Source organism: Miscanthus floridulus, chromosome 19 (assembly GCF_019320115.1).
Source record: "Miscanthus floridulus cultivar M001 chromosome 19, ASM1932011v1, whole genome shotgun sequence".
Taxonomy (NCBI): Eukaryota; Viridiplantae; Streptophyta; class Magnoliopsida; order Poales; family Poaceae; genus Miscanthus; species Miscanthus floridulus.
In genome coordinates, this window is record NC_089598.1 from 6,720,841 (window position 1) to 6,742,860 (window position 22,020).

Here is a 22,020-nt window from a genome sequence, read left to right on the forward strand (position 1 = left end):
TTCCAAATTTGGTTTTCAATATTATGCCCCGTTCGCTTCGCTTAAAAAACAGACCGAAATATTGTTCCGGTTAATTTATGATAAGAGAAAAATACTGTTTCGATTAAAAAAACAATCTAAAAAATACGGATTACTCTATCATGTACTGTACGTTATTTAGTTTTATTGGCAGCGTGCAATCTCCCTATCTACTGTACTTCCTGCAATCGTAATGATAAGCATATTTTGTAAATATAAAAAATCAAACTTTACAAATAGTTTTGTATTCAAAGTAGATCTAAGATAATATTGATTCTTTAGCAAATGGCACGCAACATAATGTAAGAGAAATTAAGGGTCAGAATATTTTTTAATGAAAATTTCTTGATCAAAGTACAATTGAGGGAGCATATATCTCTAGGTTTTTCCTATAGATCAAACTTCAGGAGTATCTAAAAATTTGTATAAATTAACAAGACAAGAATGCCACTACTAGAATTAAAACATACTTCCTTAATATACAACTCTTCTCATTTAAATAATAACTAGCAAACATGCATGTGTCGTTGTCCGTGATCAGAATATGTATCATGGCATACGCGAGTTCATACGCGAGTTGTTCTAAATCATAGGAGTATGATTTCATGAATCAGAGTCACATATAAGATTATATGGAGCTATATACGAGTTGTTCTATACTGAGGACACAAGAACAGTTTGGAAATAAAAAAAATGTGGCGAAAGAAAGGAACAACCACACGCGAGGGTACTTTGAGAATAGAAAAAGCGGGCTAAAAGAAACGATTCACTCTTTAATATTAAATTAAAGTTGAGCTATAGTATTATAGTTTTACCGTTCAAAGTCTGTAATACCCCTATAGGTGCTGTTCGCTAGTCTGGTTCAGACCAGCCAGTCGGCTGCTTCCCCTTTTAAGTTACTGTTCACCAAACCAGCTGAACAATATTTTTCTCTTATAACAAACCAGCCGGAACAATGTTTTTCAGCCAAATTTCAGACAAACGAACAGGGCCATAGTCATCAACTTGTACTTGCATAATTGGAGAATCTGTGTTTGGCAAGTTGATCAACAACATCGTAATAGCTAGCTCTGCCAGTATGTACTAGCAGTATGCGCAAATTAATGATTTGGGTACAATAATTAGGCCATACCCGTCAACGAACAACCAATGACATAGTAAAGCCACTTATGCTGATTTGTATAGCTAATTTGTTGAGAGAGAAAAATATTATATTATAGTTTACGAGCAGCCGAACAACCCCATATACTCTTTCACTCTAAATTATAGTTCATATTAGATATTTTTCTAAGTCAAACGTCTTTCATTTTAACTAAGTTTGTAGAAACATATATCAACATCTAAAATATTAAATTAGCTTCATTGACAGAGTATTTAATTTATTTGGACTTATGGATGTTAATATATTTTAAAAAAAAACTTTGGCCAAAGAAATTTAATCTAGGACAAAACAAATATGAACTGTAATTAAAATACTTTTTTTGTGAAAGTAGGTACATGCTTATATTATATACGAGATGTGCATGTGTGTTTGTGTGGTGCGTGGGACTGTGGGTTGGTTTGCTTTTGTGTTTGTTGTGGTGTATCATGCAAAAACCTCTTTCTTGGATTCCGTAGTATTGTGCAGGGGGTGTTTAAATTCAGGTGCTAAAGTTTAGGGGCGTCACATCAGATGTCTACGAGGGTGTCATATGGAAGTGTTCGGATAGTAATAATAAAATAAATTACACAAGTCATAAGTAATCCGCGATACGAATTTATTAAGTCTAATTAATCCGTCACTAGCACATGTTTACTGTAGCAACACATTGTCAAATCATAGATTAATTAGGCTTAAAAAATTTATCACGCAAATTAGTCTCAATCTATGTATTTAGTTTCATAATTAGTCTATATTTAATACTCCATGCATATATCCAAACATCCGATATGATAGGGACTAAAGTTTAGGAGGAGAAACAAACAAGGCCTAAAGATTTGTCCATGTGTACGTGTCCCGATCGAAGGTTTGAAAGAGAGTAAAGTATACCAGCGGTCCCTAAACTTGCGCTACTATGTCATCCTAGTCCCTAAAGTTGCAAAATGATTGTTTGGGTGTCTAATCACTGTTCAGGTCTCAGTTGGGTCCAACCGGGTGTGAGGCACGTTGAACTAATGCAAATAACCCCCTAAGCGATTTCTTGCGTTGAACTAATGCTCCTTCGCCGACCACAACGCTACCTCGCCGAGGAAGTCCACTAGTCAGGCCCTGATCCACGAGCCTCATCGCCAACTCCAAGCTCGCCACGATGACCCGCTTGCCGGTCGGCTGCTCCGTGAGCCTTGGCGAGGTCGTTGTCTCCGGCGGACGAGACTATCAAGATGATGAGCGCGTCCATGGGATGCGGCTGATCTCGCCGTAGTACTTTGGGAGTCTGGGTGCGACGAGAGGTAGAACAGGACGGCCACCGTGTTCTGCCGCGCCTCAACCTTGGCGACCACATTCATGGTGTCGATGATGAGGCCCAACCCGTCGGCTTCCACCAGCGCCCGCTGCCTGGCCTCCACGTTCACGGCGTTGTTCTGCATGGACGCGTCCGTGGAGGAGAGCAGGTGGAGCTACCACGGCATGGCATCCACCTCCACGAGGCACGTCGGGTAGAAGATGTTCCACTTTGAGAACTTGCGGGCCTCGTACTATTAAAACTATAGAATCACTATGAGCATAGATCTAGCCGGGTACTTGCTATTGAATAGAATTATGAATCCTAGAACATCTACTAGTGCATTAACAATAGGTAGAACGAGAGAAAAGGAGGGGTAGAAGATGGACGTGTCAAACCTGACACCGCAGTGGAGGAGGATCCGCTCACGTCCGCCATGGAGTCGATGTCTGCGCTAGGGCAGCGACGGTCAGGGAAGACGGGTGGCGTCGCAATGCAGTGGTGGCGGTGACACAGTCCGGTGGTGGTGCGGCTGGTGGCGGAGGTGCTTCCCGTCACTGGCTACGCACCCTCTAGATCGGATTAGGGTTTAGGTGTCGGTGGAGAGCTCGGCTCAGACGAATCTCGTGACTTGAGCCGCCAGCCCTCACCTCTATTTATTGCGCAGTATGACAGGGGCCCTCTAGCCATAGTGAGCTGGGCACCCTCAATCAGGGTGTAAATCAAAGGCCCAATTAGGCTGTTGGGCCTAGTTTGGGATTGAGATCAATCTAACAATCTCCCTCTTGATCTCCTACCATCTTTCAATTTTATATCATTTACTTTTGTTTACTCCATTACAGATAAGCGCGCAGAGCATGTTTCATCGTCATGATCAATTGCCGATAGATTTAACAACTACAACACACCACTATGTTCTGAAATAGATACTTAACTTTGGGCCTTCTTTTGTCCAGAAATTATAGGCTTTCCCTTAAATCCATGTCGGCTACATGTTCTCTGAACACGTTGGGGGGTAAGCCTTTTATAAGTGGATCCACGAGCATCTTTTCGGTACTTATATGCTCAAGACTTATGACATGATCCCGGAGTTTATCTTTCACAACATAATACTTTATGTCAATGTGTTTGGTAGCACCACTTGACTTATTGTTGTGAGCATACTGTACTGTCGGATTATTATCGTAGTATAACTTAAGTGGTCTATAGATGTCGTCAACCACCTTCAAACTGGGTATGAACTTCTTTAGCTAGTTCACCTGCCCCGTTGCCTCATAACACGCTACAAACTCGGCATACATTGTGGACGATGTAGTGATGATTTGCTTTGAGTATTTCCATGAAATAGCTCCCCCTACGAGAGTGAATATATATCCAGACGTGGATTTTCTATCATCTCCCGCATAATCAGAATCTGAATACCCCACTATATGGAGTGAATTTGATCTTCTATACGTCATCATGAGGCCTTTCGTTCCTTGCAAATAACGCAAGACTTTCTTTACTAATTTCTAGTGTTCTATTTTAGGATTGCTCTGGAATCTGCCAAATAACCCAGTAACAAATACCAAGTCAGGGCACGTACATACTTGAGCATATTGCAAGCTTCCGACAGCTGAAGCATATGGAACCACTTTCATTTTATCGATCTCATATTGGTTCCTAGGGCATTGAAAATCTCCATATCTATCGCCCTTGACTATAGGAGCAGGTCAGGGACTACATTTATGTATACTGAATTTCTTTAAGATTCTTTCTATGTATGCCTTTTGTGACAGTCCTAATACCACTTTACTTCTATCTCGGTGAATCTCGATCCCTAGAACGAACGAAGCTTCACCAAGATCTTTCATATCAAATTTTGAGGATAAAAACTTCTTTGTCTCCAGTAGTAAACTGACATCACTACTAGCAAGTAAGATGTCATCCACATACAGGACAAGGAAGATAAACTTCCCATTCTTAAACTTTGCATAGACATAATTGTCCTCAACATTCTCTTTAAACCCAAAATTCCTTATTGTGTGATCAAACTTCAAGTACCACAGTCTTGAAGCATGTTTTAATCCATAAATAGATTTCTTTAGGCGGCATCCCATTCGTTCTTTTCCTTCCATGATAAAACCTTTTGGTTGTGCCATGTAAACATTTTCTTCCAAGTCTCCGTTGAGAAATGTCGTCTTTACATCCATCTGATGTAATTCTAAATCGTAATGTGCCACTAATGTCATTATGATTCTAAAGGAATCTTTATATGAGACTAGAAAAAAGGTCTTATTGTAATCAATCCCTTCTCTTTGCATAAAGCCTTTTGCCATAAGTCGTACTTTATATCTCTTTATATTCCCTTGAGAGTCAAGTTTTGTTTTGTAGACCCATTTACAGCCTACTGTTTTAGCTCCTTTAGGAATTATTTTCAAGTCCCAAACTTTATTGGCATTCATTGATTTCATTTCATCTTCCATGGCCTCAAGCCACTTTGATGAATGATCACTTCTCATGGCTTCTTTAAATGAGGTGGGATCATCCTCCATTTGAAATTCCTCAGTGTTGTATACTTCATAGTCAGCAGGAATAGCTAATTTTCTAACTCTTTAAGATCTTCTAGGGGCCTCCATATTTGGCACATCTTCTATTTGAGGCTGTTGTTACTCCCCCTCAAGTGTAGCAATAGGTTCTACAGGATCCTAAAGAACAGGTTCCTCATCGTCATTCATTGTTGCCACAGGCGAAATAACAACATGAGTTGGCAACCACAGTGTCTTGCACTGTCAGTGCAGCGACAGCAGGTAGTGAGAAAAATGGCTCACGAATCATCAGAGTGGGCACATACACTTGCTTCTCTTCAAGGTCAATTTCTCGAGCTACCATGCTCCCCCTCATCATTTCATCCTCTAGGAAGACAGCATGTCTCATTTCCATAAACTTTGTATGTCTGTCTGGATAGTAGAAACAAAAACCTTTTGACTTTTCTGGGTAGCCAATGAAATGACAACTTACTATTTTGAGATTTAGCTTCTTAATGTTTGGGTTAAATACTTTAGCCTCAGCAGGACTCCCCCACACACGTAAGTGGTTTAGTGAGGGTACTCTTCCTGTCCACAACTTATACGATGTTTTGGGCACCGACTTACTTGGTACTCTATTTAGAATATGAATGGCAGTTTTTAACGTCGGCTCAACGGTAAGGTGGAGTAACTTATCATACTACGCACCATATCCATCAGGGTACGATTCACCTTTTAGATACTCCATTCTGTTGAGGTTTGCCCGGTGTAGAATACTGGGCTACTATGCCATTCTCCTATAAGAACCTTGCAAAAGGTACAAGAACTTGGCTATAAGGGGTATGTCGACCGTAGTACTCTCCCCCACGGTCGGACCTCACTATCTTAATCTTTAAATTATGTTGGTTTTCAACTTCTGTCTTAAATATCTTAAATTTATCCAATGCTTCTGTTCTTTCTTTGATTGGATAAATGTAGCCATAATAGGAGTAATCATCTATGAATGTTATGAACGAATCATAACCATCCACACTCTTTACAGGAAACGGACCATAGATGTCTGTGTGAATAATCTGTAAAATTTCTGTGCTTCGTTTGGCATCTTTCTTAATTTTCTTTACATACTTTTTTATGCATTCTCTGCATTGTTCTAAATCTGAGAGCTCTAATGGAGGAAGAATATCATTCTTAACTAGTATTTCTATTCTCCCTCTTGAAATATGGCCTAAACGACAGTGCCATAATTTTGACAACGCATCGTGAGCTCTCTTTCGTTTTCTGTTTACATCCGTAGACGAGGATATATTCTCATTGTCGCACGCAACGTTTCCATCATCGCATACAACATTCACATCATCACATAGTGATAACAAATAAAGCTCATTTTGTAAGATAGCAAGACCAACACATGCATTATTAAATGTTATCTTACATTTGCCATTTCCAAAATGGCAATCATATCCATCATTGTCTAAGCATGAAACACTAATCAAGTTTCTCTGTAGAGAGGGAACATATAGTACATCTCTAAGTAAAAGTGTGAAACTATCAGCAAACTCTAGAGAAAGATCGTCAACGGCTTCAACATCTGCTCGGACTCCATTTGCAACTTTAACGTGTCTTTCGCTTCTTTACATAGTCCTCATCGAACGAAATCCCTGTAAAGAATTAGCAACATGAATAGTTACACTTGAGTCAATCCACCAAGTAGATTTCGAATACTGTACATATAGGGATTCATTTATGAACGTAATAATGTTCTCACCTTTCTTTGCCATGATCATCTTTAAGTAATCGGGACAATCTTTCTTATAATGTCTCGTCTTCTTACAATAGAGATACTGATCTTTCTCTACTATGAACTTGTTCTACTGAGGCTGATATAGCATGGGACCCTTTCCCTTTGACTTTGAGGAAGAGTTAGCATTAGTATTCTTTTTCTTGTTGTCTTTAAGATAATTGATAGTGCCACCATTGGTAGCTTTCATTCTCTCCTCTTGCACACATATAGCTATGAGCCTCTCCATGTCCCACTTCTCGGGCTATATGTTATAGTTAACAACAAAAGTGTTAAACTCTTTTGGCAAGGAAGCAAAAATCAGATGGATAAGAAACTCTTCCTTGAGAGCCAGATCCATTGGTTTAGCTTGGATGTCAAATTACTCATCCTTAGTATGTGCTCTCTTATGCCACCATTACCAGAGTACATCTCTATCACCAGCTGCTTTATCAGCTGGGTAGCATATGTCTTTGAAGAGCTAGTGAACTGACTCTTTAATCTATCAAGGTACTCAATGACCGTGTCACACTCTGGGATTAAGCCCACAATTACAGGCTCAATTGTGTTCTTTATCACATCCAAATATTTCTTGTTGGCAGTGACCCATTTCCTATGCTCAAGGTCATAGGATATCTTTTGGGATATAAAATCCCTCTCTCTGGTTGCTCAAGCGGCATCAACCTCGTTTGTCTCCCTCACCGGTGCCATAGGCTCAGTGGGACACGGTGAGGTGACTACCCAGTCTACCCTAGCCAAGATGAAGGCCAGGTCAATCTTTTTCTTCCACTCCGTGTAGTTATCACCTTTGAGAGTAAGGATCTCTTTGATACAACCCATCAAGTTGTATCCACCTAAAAACATAATTCATATAGAGTGAGAACATAAGCATAATAATAACAATTGCATGCCTTAGTTCCAACGTTGGTCAAAATTAAAATATACAATTGTCCTCTACACTAATTCTATATCACCGTTGGATAGAAATAGAATTAATGCATGACAAAACTCATCATAATATTGCCATTAATCAATGTTGGTCAGAATAATAATAATATTATAATAAGATAAAAATATATCCATTATTTCAAAATTAAATTCCTCCGTTGGTTCGAATTTAATAATGAAAATAACAACTTTAAAATACACAGCAGAAAAATGAACTCATTTTCTTGAATTTTACCCACAGGGAAAAAATACTTATTCTATTTTCTTTTGAGCTAATTTTTATTTTTTAATTTTCCTAGAAAAAGAAAAATACGAAACCGGGCTCTTGCTCTTCCTTTCTCGGCCCAAACCAGCCAAAACCGGCTCGGCCCACTGCTCTGCGCGGCGCTCGGCCGCACCTAGGCCGCAATGTGGGCCTAGGCTGGCAAAGTGCCGCAACCGCACATGCCCGCCTAGGCCACGAGATGGCCCGATCGATCTCGGCCACTCGTCTGCATCGGACGGCTACGCGCGCGCGTCGATCGAACAAAACGGCGCCGCGTCGCCCTAACCCGAAAACCCTAGCCATTCTTTCTTTCTCCTTCCCTCTCTCACTCACTCAGCCGCGTGAACCCGAGCGATGGGCAAATGACGATGAGAGCGAGCAGAGAGCCCCGGCGCCATTGCCGGCCTCCTCGCCGGCGTGCGCGCTCCCCAGTGGGTGAGCGCGCCGCCGTCGAGCGGCCTAGCCGCGGTGCCCCTTTGGCCAGAGCCCGGCGAGCAGCGCCCCCCGGCTCGGCCTTCTTCTCCCCACGCGCTGGCGAGGCAGCAGCACTGCGCAACGGCGAGGTGGGCCTCCCCTTCCCCAACACCCCCTCTGATTTTCTTCATCTATTTTGGATTTTCTTCTCGGATTTCATCGGATTGGGGATTAGGGTTAGGGTTAAATCATGTTAGGGTTAGGGTTTTCTGTTTTGTTCTTCTTCTTTCCGAATTGATTGCGGGTTTAGGGTTTGGTTTCGAGTAGACTTGAAACCGAGCCCTCCTACTCATCTTTCTTTTACCCAGTTAGGGTTAGGGTTAGGAAAACCCTCTTTCTTCTCAGATCCGAACTGGATCTGATCGGTTCTCTGTTTTCTTGTCTGTTTCCCCGTTCTAGACCTAAAGACCCTAGAAACCGTGGCTCCAATACCATTGTTAAAACTATAGGATCACTATGAGCATAGATCTAGCCGGGTACTTGCTGTTGAATAGAATTATGAATCCTAGAACATCTACTAGTGCATTAACAGTAGGTAGAACGAGAGAAAAAGAGGGGTAGAAGATGGACGTGTCAAACCTGACACCGCAGTGGAGGAGGATCCGCTCGCGTCCGCCATGGAGTCGATGTCTGCGCTAGGGCAGCGACGATCGGGGAAGACAGGTTGCGGCGCAGTGCAGTGGTGGCGGTGACGCAGTCCGGTGACGGCGCGGCTGGTGGCGGAGGTGCTTCCCATCACTGGCTGCTTGCCCTCTAGATCGGATTAGGGTTTTAAGTGTCGGTGGGGAGCTCGGCTCAGGCAAACCTCATGACTTCCGTCGGCCCCCACCTCTATTTATTACGCAGTATGACAGGGCCCCTCCAGTCATAGTGGGCTGGGCGCCCCCGATCAGGACGTGGATCAAAGGCCCAACTGAGCCGTTGGGCCCAGTTTAGGATTGAGATCAATCTAACACATATGTCATCTTCTTCTGCTCCTTGGGCGCGCCGCTGGACAGCCTCACCATTAGGAATGCCGCGGAGAGGCGCACGACGCCGGCCGCGGCCATGCCGAATGGCGTGGCAGTCATGTCGATCGCACACCGGTGGCTGTTGCTTGCTACTGGACTCGTGGAGCAAGACGCCCCGCCTGAGGAGCTGCTCGAGATGACCCCACGCGCCACGACGTTCGTCACGAGATCGGCGCTGCAGAGCCTCTCGCCGGTGACGGGACACGTCCAGCACCCGCTCTTGATCCACTTCTTGATGGACGTGCTGTCTGTTGCATACCACCATTTGCGCGTCACTTGAACTGAACCTGAACTGAATGTTCAGCTTCAGACTGTTTTTCAGATTAGTACAATGTTTTCTGCTTTCAGTTTCGTCAGTGTAAGTCGATGGCCACCGTCATCAGCTCCAACACCGTCATACGTCTGGGCGATGGCCACCGTCATCAGCTCCAGCGTGATCGGGCACTGCAGCGCCTCCTGGTTCACTCCTGCTGCCGCGCACCTTGGCGGGAGCCTGTTCGCCATCGCAGCCTTGCCTGCCTTGCTAGAATCACCAATGCGATCGAACAAGACGACGCGGCAGTAGAGCAAGAACGCCACGAGCCCACCGATGAGCACGAGCCACGAGGTCGTTGTCGTTGTCCCTGCCGATCTCCAGGCGCTCCAGCAGCTCGGCCTGCAGGAACGCGGCATCCTCGGGGCAGTCCGACCAGGTGGCGACGCCAACGTGGGCGAGCATGAGCCTAGTGTCCTCGGTGTCGGGCGTCACGTCCGCCGGGACACCAACTCCGCGAGCTCCTTGGCGTCCGTGGACGCCCTGACGACGGGCAGCACGTCCATTGCCGTGGCGACGGAGCTCAGCAGCACCCGGAGACATGGCTGGATCTACCGCGGATGCGGGACAGAGGAAGCTACAGCGAGGGGCGATGGATGCGATGACGGCTGGCTGCGAAGGAGACGGCGGCTCTCAGCGATAGGGTTCGGACCCACATGTTCTTCTGATCGCCCTCGTATTCGCTCAGGGGGTATTTGCATTAGTTCAATGTGTGTCACGCCCGATTGGACCTAACCGAGACCCAAACAATGATTAGGTACTCAAACGACCGTTTTGCAACTTTAGGGACCGGGACGACACAACATCGCAAAGTTTAGGGACCGCTGCTGCACTTTACTCTAAATAGCAGTAGTAGGAACATTATATACCATGCATATCTTTAATTTGATCTCCTGTGTGTAGGCAAATCTAAATAATTAATGACGGTCATTGACCTCGAACATAAAAACAAACAAGCTAATCCTTGGCTTGCAAGCTTCTAGAGGAGTACGGGTAGAACTGTAGACGCTGATGCTACAGTACGTACTACAGCTGATTGAGGCCTCGAGTTAGGTTAACCTGCAGCTACCTCCTACAGTTTTACTGTACGTACCTCTCTCATTATTGTCACCCCTCTCTCTCTCTCTTCTTGTCTTCTCCCCCGTGTTCATGCAATCTCAAAAAAAAAAAAAGAAGAGGGACATATATTTTTGTATTAGTTAATTATGACTTTATGAGCTACTAGCTGGATTAGCTGGAGACATGTATGAATCCATGTGCATGCATGATTATCGTACGTACAGCTAATGTCCATCCATCCATCCATCCGTCAGGTGTGTCCACACAAGACACGTACACGCATGCACGCTTATTTACTCCTACTTTGCACGGCTATACCTATATATATACCTACTACCTTGAATATAACATATATTACTATATAAAAGTAAGCCCGTCAAAAAAAAAAATCGAACATATATACCCACGAAAATACTAAGAAAATGCAACAAATAAATTAAAAGAAGTGATCTAGCTACTTTCCATAAGGACATAGTGCATGTGAAACAAAATGTATACGCATATATTTATAACACCACAAATTTATTTATGTGCAAGGAGCAAACGTCACTTTTTCTAAAGGAAAAATTAAGTTTAATTAATACAATAATACACGTATATTCATAGCACAAATCAACACAATTGTGAACAATGTATATATGGTTTGCGTGTTCCATCAACCTTAAGCTTTGTGTTTTATTTCAACGAACGACAATGACATGATCTGGCCTGGCTCGTCGATGATATATCGTCGTCGTCGTATCATGCTGGCGAGCACGTTATCAACAACTAGTCGTTGGATATAATTAATAATGTACTAATATATATCCAATACGAATCGGAGATCATATAGGGACAATCATCTAACATGGCGCCAACTCCTACCTGCACCAGCGACAGCTTGAAAGATGTTTAATTTATCTATAAAAATACACATTTATTTACATATATCCCCTATGTACGAGCAATATATATATACCTTAAACTATCGATGCCTTTGTTTTCAGTATCACACGCGTTGCATTATATAATATATACAATAACATGTTATTGTCAACAGTCGTCGTTTTCTCTGACATTGTATTCATCAACTAAAACAAACTTTAACTGGTCACATTTCGATCAATAATTCCGTGTGTTATATATTGTACATATTTGACCGTCTCTCTTTAATTCATATCTATCCGGCCATCGCTTTCTCGTAAATTCAAACATCTCGTTAATTTCTTCCGGAGAGAAAGAGATATGAACAATAAATAAAAGCTGTCGTGTCCCATCATAAATTTATTGAATGAAGTTAGTATAATGTAATGAAACTCAAGAAGGCGATCGCGGTAGTCATGGCAAAGCGGAGGTAGCGGACCTCCGATGTCCACTTAGAAGAAGAACCCATACATGACAAACTACAAAGCCATGCCTATATCTATAGCTGTAGAAATGTGTGAGGGGTGGGCCTCCGCTCTAGTTCATCGCCGGTGAGGTTGCTAGAGGAGGATGAGGGAGACTAAAAGCGATTACCAGGACCCTAAGTTAGAAGCTCTCGCGTTGGACAAGAGGCCACATCATCGAAATAAAGTTTGAAACACCACCTACATATGAAGTAAAAGTTCGAAACACAACCTATGAAGTAGGCATTGGGCCGACGATTGGGTAGTGTATTCGGATCCATGTGTCATGTCCTAGTTGGCAAGTGCCGTTGGTCTGTTTCTTTGATGATTCTATTTGACAAAGAATTGTTGCTCCTCTTTGTTGCGTGTTTTTTTTGTATATTTTTTTCTTGAGCAGTGGTGGAGGTGAAGAAGATGCTCAATTTAGGTTAAGGTTCCGTTTGGATCATTTCATTTGGAGGAATTGTAATCTACTTTATGATCTAGGCTAGCTATTTGGTTTGAAATTTGACACATTCCATAACTTTCTCAAGTTTAGATATAAGGTTGTCTTAAATGCATAAGATGAGAGATAGAAATTGATTCCATAGTTCCTCATGGTATGTTTCTGCGCTGTAAGTTATAGCACATTCTCTTCGGCTCGATCCTCTGCAGTAGAACTACAAGAAGTAAGTATCTACCACATGTAATAACCAACAACAGGATATGAGTATATTCCACACATGGCTATATTATAACTTTATTTGATCAATGTCTATGTTGTGATTATTAGAATAATGGGTTTCGATTCCAAAGATGTACTGTAAAACGGGACCTAAAGTTAATTACTGAGGGTTATCACACTGTTGATGGTCGTTGTCAGTCAACTTTGAATTCGAAGTGCTAGCGGCAGCTAAATTAAACGTGGAGTACGGAGGGCTAGCTAGTGAACTTTATTTGAGGGACACGTAAGTTGATTCTTTAGTTGGTTTGAGATCGATTTGGTGTCGTTTAGCGCACCGAGTTTCGTGATTTTTTAGTTGTACAATAATGTAATAACGCATAGTGTAAACCGACGTGGATGGGCTTGTTGAGGAGGCTACGATCGACGAATTTGAATTTAGATTAAATTTGTTTTGTGTTTAGGAGTATATATAAGAATCTTAGGCAATGCACATCATATATAAACACGGGAATAGAATAGAATTGAAGATAGAGAGAGAAATATATATTTGTTGCTCCTGGTCATGGTGGGTGCAGTCTTCAAGCATGCTATGCAGTGGCGCTGGAAGATAGCAATAACAATAAACAGGTAATGGAAGATATGGTGTGGACTTGTTCTTGCTCAGCTGGTACCGGCAGAGCAGGCAATAATGCACGGTTGCAACATGCATGCATCGCATGAGAAGGAAGGGAAGGGAGCATGAACATGAACATGCATGCTAGCTGATTCAATTCATTCATGTTGTTATCTTATCTTGTTGCAAGTAGGATCGGAGTATACTCGAGAGTGTACGTCGGTCTGAAGCCAAGGCCTTGTTTAGTTCAAAAAAAACTTTCCCAAAAAGTGCTACAGTAGCAATTACATCGAATCTTGCGATACGTGCATGGAGCATTAAATGTAGACAAAAAAGAACTAATTGCACAGTTTGGTTGAAAATTGTGAGACGAACGTTTTGAGCCTAATTAGTCCATGATTGAACACTAATTGCTAAATAAAAACGAAAATGCTACGATAGCCAAATTTCCAAAATTTAGCCAACTAAACAAGGCCTAAGTACTGTGCTGGTCCAACCATTAACCAATACCAGTACCTCAGTCCAATTCTCGCTTTTTGAGGATTCAAACATTTTAAATTTTGACCAGAGTTATATAAAAACATACTAACATTCATGATACAAAATAAACGTCACTAGATTAGTAATAGAATATATTTTTATAATAAATTTATTTAGATTCACAAATAATAATACTATTTTTTATAAATTTGATCGAAGTCAAACTAAAAGGACTAGCACAGAATCCATAATTGACCGAGCGAGTACTCGTATCTTGTATTGACCTGACCTGTGGCCTGTGGGGAAGGGGAGTGCAGCTGCAGCCGCGTGGGCCCACTACTCAAGCGTGCAAGTACAAGCGATTTCCCTTTTTGGTGTCGTCAGGCAGGTCAGTCTCGTGTGTCCTCACAGGCTCTCTCACTCACATTTTCTTTCTCCCTCCTGCGTTCGTCTCGTTTCCCTGCGTGCGCTTGCACTGCAGAGTGACAGTCCGCAGCAGCCGCCAGCGGCGGCTTGTTCCTCCCGCCTCCCGGTTCTCGCCGAGTCCGTCGTCGTCGTCTTCATTTCGGCTGATCAGTTCCTTTTCCTTCACGCGCACCACGACTCTGCTCTGCTCTGCTTCTCCTGCTGCTGCTCGGCCAGACGGACACCTCCTCCATCCCCCCCTCCTAGTCCTAGTATAAAGGAAGCAAAGCAATCCCACACCATGTCCGTCCTCGTCTCCATCCAATCTAGGCATCAGAGAGGCCGCCGTTGGAGCTCAAGGAGGAGCAGCAGCCACAGCTCCTCATGGAGGCCGAGGAGGAAGACACTCCGCCCTCCTGCACACCAGGGACAGGGAGAGGAGCGGCAAGAAGAAGAAGATGACGACGACGATGGCGGACCTGGACCTGGAGCCCTCCGGCTCCGGCTCCGACGCAGCAGCAGCAGCAGCAGAGGATGAAGAGGAAGGCCAAGCTCCTCACCACCAGAGCATCTTCTTGGATCCAACCAAAGGTCTTCTGCAGTTCTCCTCTTCTCTCATTGCACTTGGGTCCAGTTTAGTTACAAAAAATTTTACAAAAATTTTCAAGATTTCTCGTCACATCGAATATTTAAACGCATGCATGAAGCATTAAATATAAATAAAAAATAAAACTAATTACACAGTTTAGACGAAATCCACGAGACGAATCTTTTAAGCTTAATTAGACTATGATTGAACACTAATTACCAAATACCAACTAAAGTCGCTACTGTAACATTTTACCAAATTTTTTAGCATCTAAACAAGGCCTTGTTAATTGCAGTTTCTGTCCAGGTCCTCCTCCTCCCTGCTTTCTTCTTCGTCTTCTTGTTTCCTTACATTCCTTCCATCCTTCCTTCTTTCCTTCATTCCTAAAAAATGTCCTGTCCTGTCCTGTGGCTGTGGGGGATATGGATTTTGGTGCCTGCCTCAATCATAGTACTCCGGTAGTACAAATGTACAATAGGCTTAGTTACCTCAAAATGCAAACTTTGACATTATGTAAAAAAAAATTCTCCGTGACATCAAATTTACGGTACATGTATGGAGTATTAAATGTTGACGAAATAAAAAACTAATTGCACAGTTTGATTGTACTTTGCGAGACGAACGTTTTGAGCCTAATTAATCAACGATTGAACAATTATTACCAAATACAAACAAAATACTGCAGTGTACGTCTGAAGGAATTCAGGCGGCGCCAAATTTGGGGCAACTAAACGCGCCCTAGGATTCGGGTAGATCGAGTGGAGGGCCCCCAACCCCACTGCCTCAACTGTTTATATTTCTCTACTGACTTCACTTCACTTCCATCCAATTCCAATCCAAGAGAGTTGTACTCCTTCTCACTCGGCCTGTTCGCTGGTTGGTTTCTGGGCTGGTTTGGACTGGCTGGTGCTGGTTTTATGTGAGAGGAAAACACTATTGGTTGGCTGGTTTGGGCTGGTTGAAACCAACAAGCGAACAGGGTGACTCACTCAACTCCTGTACCTCCTCTGTTGCACCGCACCTGCACTGCCCCCACTCGTTTTCACCACTCTCTGCTGCTTCTGCTTATTATTGGTTTGCCAAACCAACCTTCATGCTACACACCAAAACACCATAGCTTAGCCTTGAATTACAAAGTGGGCAATTAGCATACATTATTATTATTACTATTGTTCCATCCTTCAATTTCTTTCACTGATGAGATGAGCCTTCATCCTCTAACTCTCAGCTGTGCCGTGCCTTCCTTGTATCAACTCAACCAACAATATGTTTGCTGCTGCTGCTGCTTTAATTCCTCTGACGATGAGCCTATCACTATCACTATCACCATCACCTGTGGTGGGCTGTGGCTTCCATCAAAGTATCAAACGATAGGTGCACTTTGTACACAGATTAGATACTGGACCCGGGCCTTCTGTATTCCTCTCCTTTTCTTCTTCATATAAATCATAAAAATTTACAAGAAAATGCATGCTAAAGATATACCAAGTATGAAGATGTATAACAATTCTTCACGGGGAGCACCGGAGCACATGTTTTTCCTGCGCTGCGCTGCGCTGGATCCGGACGACATATCAGCAATGTGCAGTACAGACTGACTCATGTTCATTCGTTTGGCTTCCTCGCTCACGTCTGATGACTCCCCTGTCCCTTTTCTTCTCATCTCCTCACAGTTCCTGTCCACAGCTTCCATTTCGTCGCATTGCCTGCACCAAACAAACTTTAGCTGTATTGTAACGCACGCCTCATTTGGAAGCCTCTCTCTCAGCTTATACAGTCCTCACCTATGCCGGTGGCCTTGTAGATACGCTACGCTTGGACAGTAGTAACACGTCAGGACTTTTCAGCGAAAAAATGGTGTTTTTCTCTCACAGCAAATCAGCATAAGGCCCTGTTTAGTTCAAAAAAATTTCACCCCAAAGTGTCACATCGAATCTTGCGGCACATGCATGGAGTACTAAGTGTAGACGGAAAAAAAACTAATTGCACAGTTGGGTGAGAAATCGCGAGACGAAACTTTCGAACCTAATTAGTCCATAATTAGACACTAATTACCAAGTACAAACGAAAGTGCTACGGTCGCCAAAACAAAAAAAATTCGCCATCTAAACGCGCCCTAAGCCAAATTTCAGCGAAACCAACAGGGCTGTGCACCTACTTCCTGTGCTTCCAATCCAATAACAACATGTACGTTTATACACCTCCCTCCTCTCATCTTTTCCTTCTTTCTTCGCAACTACTCTCCCACCTTCGACAAGACACTCTTAATGTCTGTTTACAAGGACGCCCAAGGTAGGTTTAGTATGTGTGTCCATCCCTATCCACAGCCTATCCTTGTCAAATCAAAAGCTCCTTCCTTATACTACTAGCCATTTAGTGCCAGTGCTGCACAAGAAAAGAAAACAGGGTTGCAGATAAATTCTTCTACTCACAGACTCAAACTTCGTGCAAGGTTAGACAGCACATCATAAAATTACCTTTCCATTTCTTGACTGAAGGTCTATGGAAGTGCCGGCACTGCGATTGGACTCACCGCTTGAGTGGTCCGTGCACAGTTGATATCCTCGACCATCAGGGACACTGCAAAATTGCCAGCAATCTTGATTCGTTAGTTCACAACAAACCATTATATTATCCGCCACACAGAGGTTAGTCTTCAATGCTCACACACGTAGGATGGGTACCACTACCTAGCGATTAGCTTCTCAAACTTTCTTTTCATTTATTCGTCAGTCCGGCTTGATTTTCTTTTCATGTCCTGTCCTCTCTTCCCAAAGGTCTTACAGCACAAAACAGAATCTCTACATATGCCAAACAAAAGAGTAGCTTCTCAATGTTTCAGCTAGTACTACTGACATCGCTACTCTAATTTCTTTTTCAGTCTCTGGTCATGCTACTGAACTAGGTGCTGAGAACCAAGTTACAGAAGTTGGTGGCCAAAAGGAAAACGCAAACGAAACTTCAGGTGCACAAGGCAAAGAGATTGAGAAACAGGACAACGTCAGCGCTCAAGAAACTAACCACAGTTCAAACAATGGCAAATTGGAAAATGGTTCACACTCTAATGGTGTGCATGAGATCTCCAGCAGCAGCGAAACCGTGACCATTGCAGATGGACTGAAACTGATTACAACCATCCGTGATGCTAGACACATCTTGCCAAACTGGAGTGGTTCTGTTGACGTTTCCAGTGGCAGCACGACTGCATCTGAAGTTCATGAAATTGAAGTTGAGAAGGATGAAATTGTCACTAAGGGTGAAGTGAAAGTTGAAGAGTATGATCTTGAGAAGATTCTGGACGAGCAAGAAACCCATGACCTCTATTGCCCCAACTGCAAATCCTGCATAACTCGAAGGGTCATCCTTAAAAAGAGAAGGAGAACAGTAAGACCAGATGCACGTAAGGAACCACCAAAAAGACCACAGCTTGTAGAGCCTTCTGCCAATGTTCCAAGACAAACAGTGGATGAACACTCGCCCGAAGTATTTAGATGCTTGCTATGCTTCACTTTCTTCATCCCAACAGGTATCACTTAACTTGCCTCCACGCATTACATGTGCCTTCCTCCTTTTCATCAACTAATATCTGAGTTATTATTTACATCTGAACGTTTATATTTTTTAGTCTTTTTCTCCCAGGCAATCATGCTTTCAATTAAGCTCAATTAGCATCAGTACATGAGTACTTATGGCTGTAGATCTACAAATAATAAATCAGAAATTATTTCTTCTGTAGTTTGAGATATGTAGATCATGGTTAATTAAACATAGGTACCTTAACTGTACAAGAAACAAGACTGAAAGCCTTGCATGATTTGATCCATACATAAGTAAGTTTCTTGTTGGAAGAATGAAATAGATAAAACATATTTAGGTATTTGTGCTATGACACCTCAGTGTTGACTGTAGTTTCCTATCTTAGTTTTAATCACAACTCCATGTACCTGTGCTTCTACAGTTATTACTAGTAGATATTATTTCTAATGTGCCAGTTTAATATTTCTGTTGCCACCAGGTTGCAATTTTAATATATTCTGTATATTTGAAAGGAGGGATATAAACCAACAAGTTCAAGTTCAGCATTCTTTTGCTTCACAACAGACGTCTGAAAACTGTGGAAGTTGGCTTCTTTATTGTTTCCAGACAGCAGATAGTCCAAAGCCATCAAATAATGCAGGTATTGTAATGTATAATGTACTTCAGGGTGTTTTCCTAGTAGCATCACTGTAGTACAAAACCCAGGTTGATTTGCATTATAGTTTAATCTACCATACTTTAAAAGTTCCCAGGCTTTATTTGTTAAAAAAAAAGTTACAAGGCTTTTTTTTGAACGAAAAAAAGTTACCAGGCTTTCCCAGAGTAACAAATGTTCCTCTTCATAAGTGTTCTTTTTTTTTTCTGCTCGTTACCATCAGAAGCTCATGAAGGAATTACAGCATTGGTGTCTTACTTTTGGTGCTATGAGCATATGACAGTTTCTCGACCAATGGCATTGTTACGAACTATAAAGTAACTTTTTGATGAGCACTGTAGTCTGAAGGGTAGTAATACATGCTAAGGTTCTGATCAACAAGTATGTTACAGATTCATTGGAGGAGCCATTATTAAGTGATTCACAGAGGACCGATCCTCTAACTTCAGTTGAAGACAACACACCAGCAGAACAATCGAAGAAACCATCACCAGCTGGATCCCAAACTACAACTGCTACGAATGAAGTAAAACAGTCGTTCAGTCAATTCCACGCATCATCTACAGTCGTGACAGGTTTGTTTCTCTATAGAACATGCCATCATGAACACCCAGCTATGGGATAATAATATTTTTGGGTTCAGAAAGCACAATTTTATTGGCATGTCAGGTAATCTATAGTTGCCTAGAGCCCTAGAGGCTGTGCCAGTAAAGCTACCATGTTGTTTTGACGTCTGAAATTTCTACTTGCAAACTGTGGAGTAATTCTAAAGTTTTTCCTTAATAAAAAAACAATAATGCTGTGATGCTGCTGAAATGGTAAGATATTACCATGTTACACGGAGCTTAATACTTATGCAGTAACACTCTTTTCTTTTTTCATTAGAAATAACCAGATAATAAGTCAGGAAATTTAGCCTCACTAACTACCCATGTTGCAGTTTGTTCAGAACTAGTATAATCAGCTAGTGCCTCAATGTTCAGAACTAGTATAATCAGCTAGTTCATCAATGTGATGAAAAAGAGTAACGAAAAAGTATAAACCTCTTATGCAGGATCCACGAAGATAGAGTCAGTACATGTTGTAAATGTGCAGCAATACGGAGCGCACCAAGAACAAATTCCTCTCTCACAGCCTGCTGGTGATACTAAAACTGATACCAGTCTAGGTCACAAAGAAGGTAGGTCTGATTAATTAGACAACAACTATCAGGAAATTAGACTCATTAACTTACACATGTTACTTGCAGCACCACAGTTTGTTTAAGACACCTAGCATCAGAATGTGATGAAAAAGAGTAACAAAAAATTATAAACCTCTTATGCAGAATTCACGCAAATAGAGGCAGGAAATGTGGTAGCTGTGCAGCGAAACGGAGCAAGCCAAGAGCAAATTCCTCTCTCGCAGCCTTCTGGTGATACTGCGACTGATTCGATGCACCTAGGTAAAAAACAAGGTAGATCTGTTAATTTGTATAAACTATATCAATAGAATATGCATGCTTGCATTGGTAACATTTTTGTTTTCTTGTTACAGATATTCTGGAAGGTATAACGTCACCCTCTGATAACAGCCCATTTTTCAGCCAACCATTTTTTGAGCCAGTACTACCAATAAAAGTTTTGCCGGGTATGGTGTATTTGCTTGTCATATATCTCGTTCACAGTATTCCGAGGCTCATTTTACATGTAGTGTTCATATGCACAAAATTAATTAAGCTACATTTGGCTCCACCTCATACAGTATTGTACCACAGTATTTGAGATTATTTTGTTTATATAGTAAATGATGACGGCCTGCAGGATTGGACAGCCAGACGGTTGAGAAACCAATTTCAGTTATTCGTCAACCAGCTGAGCCAGAAGCTCCACCTCATACAGTATTGGCAGTCCCTGAGGCTGAGATACCAGTTCCTGCATCATCAGCTCCAAGGGATGAATGGGATATACTGAAAGCAATAGTGTATGGTGGCCTTGTTGAATCAATCACAAGCCTCTCAGCTGTATCAGCAGCAGCAGCAAGTGGTGCCAAGACTTGTAAGTTTCTTTCTTGGTTCTTGCATTAATTGGATGGCATCACCCAAATTCCCCTTGTTTTAATGCTATTATGTTGTTCATCTGCAGTGGATCATCTTGGGTATAGCAAACCTTATTGGTGGACTTCCTGTAATTTACCACAATGTAACATACTGTTCTTGCCTGAATTTTACACAATCTCTTTGCGATGACCATGCAAGACAGACATCTGACAAATTGAAGGTTCCTTTGTCACAAACAGATTGCTGATCTGCGAAACACAGGAGATGTAGCTGAAAGCAGTGAGCAAGTGGGGCACTACTGGCTAGAGCTGGGAAGGCGATCAAAGTACCAGTTGCACATGGTGATAGCCATACTGTCATACATCCTGTTCGGGCTGCTGCCACCAGTCATCTACGGACTGTCATTCAGGACGAGTGACAACAGAGAGAACAAAATGTTGGTGGTCGCTGCTGTATCTCTCCTGTGCATAGCGCTGTTCGCAATTGGAAAGGCGCATGTTAAGAGGCCCAGGACATACTTCACAACCCTCCTCTACTACCTGTCCATTGGATTCAGCGGTTCCGGGTTATCGTACGTCGCAGGCGTCCTCATCACGAAGCTCCTGGCACACTTTGGTATCATTGATCAGGGTGGTGCATCAGCTCCAGCTCCTCCAGGTCTCTCATTCCCTGAAGCAGCCGCCTGGGCTTCCTACTGAGCCTTGAGCCCTCATTTTAGTTGTCTTGATGGTCCAATAGATTATCTGGGCACACACACATCTGCATGGAGACGCTATCTTCGGTTCAGAGAGTTTTTATGCTTTTTTTTTCACAGCACTTGGCCATAGTATAATCTTCATCACAGAATTCGTCTGTACCGCAACCTTGTCATCGTATTT

General features: G+C 42.5%; 1 protein-coding gene, 1 long non-coding RNA gene and 1 pseudogene across 2 annotated transcripts; 1 reads left to right on the top strand and 2 right to left on the bottom strand.

The window, feature by feature from the left end:
* Nucleotides 1-414: 414 nt before the first annotated feature.
* LOC136525465 (U-box domain-containing protein 18-like) lies at nucleotides 415-11,077 on the bottom strand (annotated as a pseudogene).
* A 3,552-nt stretch (nucleotides 11,078-14,629) lies between these two features.
* On the top strand, nucleotides 14,630-21,895 carry LOC136527305 (membrane protein of ER body-like protein). Its single transcript, XM_066519992.1, has 9 exons — nucleotides 14,630-14,914; nucleotides 17,794-18,438; nucleotides 18,928-19,089; nucleotides 20,159-20,284; nucleotides 20,432-20,560; nucleotides 20,641-20,733; nucleotides 20,907-21,138; nucleotides 21,221-21,284; nucleotides 21,382-21,895. The coding sequence occupies exons 1-9, from the start codon at nucleotides 14,782-14,784 to the stop codon at nucleotides 21,838-21,840; spliced, it is 2,043 nt and encodes a 680-aa protein (XP_066376089.1). The 5' UTR covers nucleotides 14,630-14,781; the 3' UTR covers nucleotides 21,841-21,895.
* Nucleotides 18,483-20,718, bottom strand: LOC136527306 (uncharacterized). Its single transcript, XR_010776742.1, has 3 exons — nucleotides 20,421-20,718; nucleotides 20,148-20,268; nucleotides 18,483-18,612 (listed from the first exon to the last, which is right to left on the bottom strand). It is a non-coding gene; the product is annotated as an uncharacterized lncRNA (long non-coding RNA).
* Nucleotides 21,896-22,020: the final 125 nt, after the last annotated feature.

Coding starts and splice junctions, on each gene's coding strand:
- LOC136527305 (XM_066519992.1), top strand. CDS start 14,782: ATGACGACGACGATGGCGGACCTGGACCTGGAGCCCTCCGGCTCCGGC. Junction 18,439..18,927: donor CACTTTCTTCATCCCAACAG/GTATCACTTAAC, acceptor TGTTGCCACCAG/GTTGCAATTTTAATATATTC. Junction 20,734..20,906: donor ACCAATAAAAGTTTTGCCGG/GTATGGTGTATT, acceptor GACGGCCTGCAG/GATTGGACAGCCAGACGGTT.